This window comes from Pituophis catenifer, unplaced genomic scaffold (genome assembly GCF_029215685.1).
Source record: "Pituophis catenifer annectens isolate HBS135680 unplaced genomic scaffold, rPitCat1.0.hap2 SCAF_15, whole genome shotgun sequence".
Lineage (NCBI taxonomy): Eukaryota > Metazoa > Chordata > Lepidosauria > Squamata > Colubridae > Pituophis > Pituophis catenifer.
Window position 1 is genome coordinate 6600320 of NW_027256895.1, and position 8732 is coordinate 6609051.

The 8732-nt window shown below is 35.4% G+C and overlaps 1 protein-coding gene across 1 annotated transcript; it reads left to right on the plus strand.

Annotated features, from left to right (window-relative positions):
* The first annotated feature begins 309 nt into the window (after positions 1 to 309).
* LOC139324816 (vomeronasal type-2 receptor 26-like) lies at positions 310 to 8608 on the plus strand. The gene is made up of 6 exons (XM_070954567.1): positions 310 to 482; positions 1086 to 1377; positions 1495 to 2346; positions 3311 to 3538; positions 5927 to 6053; positions 7710 to 8608. The coding sequence occupies exons 1-6, from the start codon at positions 310 to 312 to the stop codon at positions 8606 to 8608; spliced, it is 2571 nt and encodes an 856-aa protein (XP_070810668.1).
* Positions 8609 to 8732: the final 124 nt, after the last annotated feature.

Genomic DNA, 8732 nt, shown 5'->3' on the forward strand with positions numbered 1-8732 from the left:
CTAGAGCCACATGAGAGCACAAAGGGGTGGCTTCATGAGGTTTATTTCCACAGATTCTTTTCCTCCTGTTTTATCTGCCAGAACTTCTCTTTGACTGAAATAGCATATGTTCTGTGCAGAAGGAAATAGGAATTGAAAAATAGTCCTCATAAATATCATGGGAGCTGCATGGAGGCAGTAAAGGATAAGGCTGACTTTGTGAGATTCATTCCTCCTGTTTTATCTGCCACAACTTCTCTTTGAATGACAGACCCAGACATTTTCTCCATCACAATAGAAAGAAAGATGTTGTTCCTTTTGATGTTCTCCATGCACAGAGTAGCTACTCTAAGATGCCCTGCAAGTGAAGCTTTCTCTGTTCCACATGAGTGGTTCCAGCCTGGTGACCTCATCATCGGTGGGATGGTGTCTCACATTTTTTACACATTTTATGAAATTGAATTAAAGGACCATCGTTCTGTACAAGTTTATCCCTTGCCAATGTAATATTTTTTCCTTCAGATGTGTTCCCCAATTTTACTGAACTCCCCAATATTTCTTATATGATTAAAGGTTTTTATGACCATAATGCAGATTTTGTATCTTTCTTTGTATTTTGAGTATATCTGGATGTGGGAGAAGAAAGTTTTCTTTAAGTTAATATCTTTTTTGTGAAAATGCTTTAAAGTCTTAAAGTCTTTTTCATTCATACATTAAATGTTTGCCAAAATAAGTTTTTTTAAAGAATATTCGATGAGTTGAATTTTTTTTAAAGATCTGCATTATGACTCCTCACAAAATATGCTAGCAGTAAATGCATGGTATTTGCTCAATTTGTTCATATTCTGTTTGTGCTAAACTGAAAGAAAATAAAAGTAGTAGCATGTAAAAAAGCTGACTATTCAATTTGCTGTAGTGCTTATTTATTGTAAGGCATGGAAATACATGGAAACACTATAAATTACTCCAGTATTTTATTATGTGCAATTCTCATCGTCCTACTTCTGTCAGAGACAGAAATGTTTGTTCTTCATTTAGAAATGATGCCAAACTATAACAATGTTTAAATTTCTTAATCAATAAGGTTTTTTTTAACTTATTGGCAGTATAGTCCCCAAATTCTACCAGCATGCCCTCGCCTTGGCCTTTGCTGTGAAGGAGATCAATGAAGACTCCCAGATCTTACCTAATGTCACTCTTGGGTTCCACATCCATGACAGTTACTACAACCCAAGGATGACCTACCGCACCACTCTGGACCTGCTTTTCAAATCTAAGGGATTTTTTCCTAACTACAAATGTGATAGCCAGAAGAATCTCATGGCCATTGTTGGAGGATTAGATGCTTCTACTTCTTCCTGTATGGCAGAAAGTATAAATCTCTTCAAAATTCCGCAGGTAATTTGGGGAGAGCAGTAAAAGATAAATTGGTTTTCTTTTGTAATAAAATTATAGGTCATTCTCTAATATTTTTCCCTCCATCATCATGAATAATGACTCTCTTTCTTTGTTAAGCTGACCTATGGCTCCTTTGCCCAAGAAGAGCTCCAGGCTACTGAGTTCTCTTCACTTTATTACTTGGTCCCAAAAGAGGAGCATCAATACAGTGGAATTATACATCTTCTTCTCCATTTTGCATGGACGTGGATTGGAGTCTTTACATTCGATAAGAATAAGGGAGAACATTTCTTGCAGAAACTGAATCCGTTGCTTTCCCAAAATGGGATCTGTTTAGCCTTCACACAAAAGATTCCACACCAAGCCCCACTTGAAGATCTATCAGAATTTTTCGATCTAATGTCTACTATTTTTAATATACTGACAGATCAGAAAGCCAATGTTTTTCTTGTCTACGGCGAACTATTCACAATTCTGTGGCTCAGAAATATTGTGTTTTTACGTGATCCTGAAAACAAAGAGAGTGCGTCATTTAGGAAGGTTTGGATCTTGATGTTCCCAATTGATTTCACACTGACAGGATTTCAAAAGAGCTGGGATCTCCAGTTGTTCCACGGAGCTCTTTCCTTTACTGTTCAGTCAAGAGACGTTCAAGGCTTTAAAGAATTTCTTCAAGTCATCAAACCTTCAACCCACAAAGATGGATTTCTTCAAGATGTTTGGGAGCAATTGTTTGACTGTTCACTTTCAAATGAAGAATCACCCTCAATGATCGATGAAACTTGTAGCGGAGAAGAGAATTTGGAGAATCTGCCTGGTGCTCTGTTTGAGTTGCAGATGACTGGCCAAAGCTACAGTATCTACAATGCTGTTTATGCAGTGGCACATTCATTGCATGAGGCAGTGAGATCTAGAGCCCCACACAGAGAAAGTCAAAGGTTTGAATTTCAAGCTCTGCAGCCTTGGCAGGTGATGCCTACATGCTATACATATGTTATGCATCTTACTTAAATTTAGTTGACCTCTTAATTTTAGTTCTGGTTTAAACAAAAATCTATATTTTGAAAGACATTCTCCATAACTATTAAAAATTGATCTGATCTAAGATTATCTAGATTAATATTTTCTGATACAAATATAAGACGGTAATTAACAATTTTTAATATGTTAATTACCGTCTTATTTTTGTATCAGAAAATATTAATCTAGATAATCTTAGATCAGATCTAGATAAGCAACCTGGAATTAAGGAGAAACTTCCTAACAGCTAGAAGAATTAACCAGTGGAACAGCTTGCCACTAGAAATTGTGGGTCCTCCATCACTGGAAGTTTCTAAGAAGGGACTGGACAGTCACTTGTCTACAATGGTATAGGTTCTCCTACTTGAGCAGAGGGCTGGTACTAGAAGACCTCCAAGGTCCCTTCCGGCTCTATTCTGATGAAAGATCAGACCAAACTAGATTGAGATAGATAGATAGATAGATAGATAGATAGATAGATAGATAGATAGATAGATAGATAGATAGATGGATGATAGATAGATAGCTCGAGGATGGATGGATGGATGGATGCATGGATGGATGGATGGATAGATGATAGATAGATAGATAGATAGATAGATAGATAGATAGATAGATGATACATAAAATAAGATTATGGATGGTGTAGGTTTGATTCATTGTTTAAGTAGTGAGTCTATATCATATTCAAAATATTGTTTTCATTTTGCTTTTATTGAATGAATTTTTCCCTATATTTCCTTAAAATCATTTATAGAGAAGATCTATAAAGTTTCATGCAATATGGATTGTCAATTTTCTCCATGTAGTTATTTGAGCATTATTGCAGGAATGGGAAGAATAAATAAATAAAATTTGAATATTATTATTAGCTCCTTCCAACTCCTTCTCGATTTCAATCTCTTTGAAGTAGCTCCATCCATTTCTTCAAGGCATTTCATTCAACAATTCAGCTGGGGAGAGAGTGTTCCTGAATGAGAAAGGGGAAACAACTGGAGGGTTCGACATCACCAACATGATCACTTTTCCAAACAGGTCCTTTCAGAGATTTAGTGTTGGAAGGATAGATCCCAGTGCTCCAAAAGGGAAAAAAGTATTCATTAATGACGATCTGATTGTCTGGCATTCTGCTTTTAACCAGGTATGGACACATTGAATGGATTGTATTGTGATTCATTATGATATCATGAAGGTGTCTGTCTGTAAATCCATATTGAACATAGTCTCTGTATAAATCTATGTAATTTGTAAATCTAATTTCAGTTTTTGAAAGAAGAAAGGCATATTCTGAAAAAAAAATACTCTTCATTTACAAAACTGACATTACAATGAGAAAACATTTCATATTTGGATTGCAATTATCAATTGAAAAGATGTTGAAATCTATATAAATTATATATCAAATTTGATAAAATTCACTAACAGATTAAGAAGTCAAGTATTGCTTCCTGCCATATTGGAGAAGAATTAGAAACTCTTTTAAAAATCTCTTAAAGTGATAAGAGCAGATGGGAACTTTTGAGGAGGATTTGTTTTTGTATAAGATGTTTTAGATCGACATTCAAAGAAAGTGGAACCCAGCAAAACTTAAAATTGAAATGAAGACAACTCGGAAACAACTAAATGTCACAGGAACTAATTGAAATGATTAAAACAATGCACATATCATTCAAACTGGAAATAAATGAAATTCTTACAACGATGCATGGAAAACCTAAACGGGATGAACCAGAGACTGTGCTGGAACATACCCAAGTGGAAGAAACCAAGAACGAGAAGCAAGAAAATAGTACTAAAAATAAAGTCATTGATTATGAAAAATTAAATGATTATGGTGGGAGTAACAGTGAAAAAAAGAGAAGACTTAGGAAAAAAAATAGTGGGAAAAAGGAAACAAAGGGAAGAAAAGGAAAAGGGAAAAAGTTACAAATGGAGATGCACTTTAAAGATTACATTGGGATTAACAATGAGAAAAATAGAGGTGTTAGAAAGAGACAAAGAATGAAAGAAGAGGGGAAGAGACCAAACATAAAAAAATGAAATGATTACACTGGGATTAACAGTGGTAAAGCAAGAAAGGGGAATAGGGGAAAAAGGAGGAGAGCAGTTGGAAATACAAGTCAAACTAGGAGAGCAAGGGCCTTTAAAATTGGGAAAAAAGGAAAAAGAGAAAAGAGAAAAAAGGGAAAAAGAAGAAAAGAGGATGGGATAAAGGATAGTAAGATTTATAACTATAAATGAATGGTAGTAAGTTTAATAGATGCAATTATAATATTTGGAATGTTTTTAATGGTAATAATGGAATTCAGCTAAAACATTTGAAATTATATCGTATTGATGTAGAAATGAATGACTTTAAAGTGAAATGTTATTTCACTTTAAATATAAATTCATATATTTGAATGCAATATTTGGATAAATTGGGGGCAGAAGAGAAATAGAAAAGAGGGAAGGAATGGGTTAAATATGAGCCTGGTTTAGCTCAACAGACAGAAGCACTGTAATTTAACACCAGCTGTCTGCAATTAAAGTAAGATCAAATCTCGCCAGGCTCAAGGTTGACTCAGCCTTCCATCCTTTCTAAGGTAGGTAAATTGAGGACCCAGTTTGTGGGGGCAATAAACTGACTTTGTATAAATATACAAAAGTATAAAGGCTATGGCTTAACGCACTGTAAGCCGCCCTGAGTCTCCGGAGAAGGGTGGCATATAAATCAAATTTAAAAAAAAGATATGAAAAAGGGTATGGATATCAAGATTTATGAGTGGAATATTGGTATTTAGGGAAAATATGTCAATATATTTATATATATGGAAAATTGGGTTTATATACTTATGTAAATTGTAGCATTGTACTGTATTATTTGGTTAATCTGATAAAAAAGAAATAGAGAAGAGGGAAGGAAATGGGCTATATGTGTATAATTGTATGAATATTAAATATTTATAATTGGAATAATGAAATTTAGGAAAAATATTTGAAATTATATTATGGTTAAGTTGGAAAAAAAGAAATGGAAAAGGGAGAAGGAAATGAGTTATATATTTAAGTGTATGAAAATTAAGATTTGTAATTGCAATAATAGAATCTAGGGAAAATATGTCGAAACTGATAAAAAAGAAATGGAAAAGAGGGATAATTGTAAAACTGCTGAATATTAAATATCTGATTGGAATGATGGAATATAAGGAAAATATTTGAAATTATTTTGTATTGTGAAAAGGGAGTAATGGGAGAATATTTGAATAAGATAATTTAGAGTTAGGTTTAGATATTAGAAAAATGATTGATTTCAATTTAAAGGGTTTCAATTTGAAAAAAGTAAAGAGAGGAGTGGAAAAAATGATTAGGATTAGAGATTAAGGCAATAATTGGTAATATTGTTTAGATATTAGAAGAAATAGAAGGAAATAAAATAAAATAGAAGGAAAATAAATGTGTGTTTGAAAAAAATAAAAAACTTTCATTAAAAAAAAAAGAAACTCTTTTAAAAATCTCCCTTTGAAAAAGCTTTCATATTTATGACCAGGTACTTCCAATTTCTCTGTGTAATGACCATTGCTCCCCCGGATACTGGAAGAAAGGAATGGAAGGAAAAGAATTCTGTTGCTACGACTGCGTTCCATGTCCAGAAGGGAAGATTTCAAATCAAAAGGGTAAGTTAGACATTCCATCAAGTTTCATTAGATAGATTTTAGCAAATTGTAATGCACTACGTTGGGATGTATATAATTAAAAGTTTTCACAAATTCTTCAGGCTGAAAATATATTTCTGCACTGTGGATTACAGTCCATTGTTCAGGAGTCAAAGTTTGCCTATAAGATTCTAATGCTTAGTCTTTCCAAATAGAGGCCCAAAATACATATCTATTCAGCCATAGATATCATCACGTGATCACTTATCTATTTATTTACTTTTCACATTTTCAACCTCATTTGCTGTTCTTTTCCCTAAGATTGTTAACAAATTGATAGGAAAGACGGAGCTGTGATGGTGCAGTGGTTAGAATTTAGCATTGCAGGCTAATTCTGCCGACCTGCCAGAGTTACGCGGCACTAGGGATTCTAACCGTTGAACTGCTGACCTTTCTGATCAACAAGCTCATCTCTTAGCCACTGAGCCACCGCATCCCCTAAAAGTATGATTGAAGGACCACTAATGTCCACTCTTCAAAGACTCTACTTCAAATTGAAATAAACAATGACAGATGTGTTTTTTTTTCGTTGTTTTTTGTTTACAAATGATAGTATAAAATTGCAACCAAACCCTTTGATACGCTGAGGTCCATTTTAACCATGAGAGAACTAAGACATTTTCCTTCTTCATCTGCCATTTTCTAGATCTTATCTTCCACTAAAACCTGAAAGCAAGAGAAAGGAGCTTCAGGAAACAAATGAAGATTTGTGAATGGATTAGATATTCCAACCACAAAGGGATATAGGGTGGGTGTTTTTAGAACCAATTAATACTTTCTATATAGAACACAGAAGCACACAAAAGATCAGGCTGGAGTTCAGGCTATTATCTTGTTTTGATGGTAAATGTAGGTGATTTATTTTGTTCGTTCGACCCAACCTTTTATTCTCAAATAAAAAGACTAATGTTTCTTTAGCTTCCTCACTTTTTAGAGTTTAAAATTTAGAAGAGGTTAAAAAGATTATATTGATTGTACTTCAGGGTTAAGGGTCGCGGTGGCTCAATGGCTAAGACACTGAGCTTGTCGATCGAAAGGTCAGCAGTTTGAATCTTTAGTGCCGCGTAACGGGGTGAGCTCCTGTTACTTCTGCTAATCTAGCAGTTAGAAAATACGTAAAAAATGCAAGTAGAAAAATAGGGACCACCTTTGGTGGGAAGGTAACAGCGTTCCGTGCGCCTTTGGCGTTGAGTCATGCTGGCCACATGACCACAGAGACGCCTTCGTTCAACACTGGCTCTTCAGCTTTGAAACGGAGATGAGCACCACCCCCTAGAGTCAGCAACGACTAGCGCATATGTACAAGGGGAACCTTAGCTTTATTTTTACTTCAGAGTTAGTATCTCTGCTCCACTTACTATCCTTACAGTTTTCTTCTCTATGCTTTGGAAAAATTAATAAAGCAATAATGGTCCTTAATGATTTCAATGGATAATTGCCTTTCCCACTTTACTTGTGAATTCTAAAGCATAGAGCAGAGGAAGAACTGCCTTTTCATTGAAAAATGATCACACTGGTGCTTAATGGAGACAAGTCAAGATGAATCACAACAGTCATCCACTATGATTTTCAAAAGCATGGATGGCATAGATGACAAATTCTTCACGTTTCTTCCAGATACGGATGACTGTTTTGAATGTCCACAAGATCATTATCCAAATAAAGAAAAGAAAGGATGCATCCTGAAATTGCTGGTCTTTCTAACTTTTAAAGAAACCTTAGGAATTGGTTTGGCCTCAGCTGCTCTTTGTTTCTTCTTCTTGACAGCTTGGGTATTTGGAACATTTATTAAGCACAGGGATACTCCCATTGTCAAAGCCAACAATCGGTCCCTCACCTACACCCTCCTTGTCTCTCTTCTGCTCTGTTTTCTCTCCTCTTTGTTGTTCCTCAGCCAACCTGACAAGGTGACCTGCCTTCTCCGACAACCAACTTTTGGCATCACCTTCTCAGTGGCCATTTCTAGCGTCCTGGCCAAAACCATCACTGTGGTTGTAGCTTTCATGGCCACTAAACCGGGATCTCAGATGAGGAGATGGGTGGGGAAAAAATTGGCCTTTTCTATTGTCCTTTCATGCTCTCTATTAGAAGTATGTATTTGTATAATTTGGTTGTCAACATCTCCCCCATTCCCTGAGTTGAACATGCACTCAGAGATACAAGAAATGATTTTACAATGCAATGAGGGATCAGCTTTCTTCTTCTACTGTGTCTTGGGCTACATGGGTATCTTGGCCATTGCCAGCTTTATTGTGGCTTTCCTTGCCCGTAAATTACCTGACAGCTTTAATGAAGCCAAGTTCATCACTTTCAGCATGTTGGCCTTTTGCAGTGTGTGGATCTCCTTCTTTCCAGCCTATCTGAGCACAAAAGGAAAAGCCATGGTAGCTGTGGAGGTCTTCTCCATCTTGGCCTCCAGTGCTGCATTACTGGGATGCATATTCTTGCCAAAGTGCTACATCATTGTTTTGCGGCCTAAACTCAACCACAGGGAGCAACTCATAAAGAGAAAATAGTACCCAATGTTGTCTTTTTTCCTAATAAAAAATGCTGACAACAAAAAATAAAAGGACCATTTGCTATTTACAGAAACCATGTAGTTTTGATTTTGGCCTAAGTAGATATATGGAGGTTTATTTT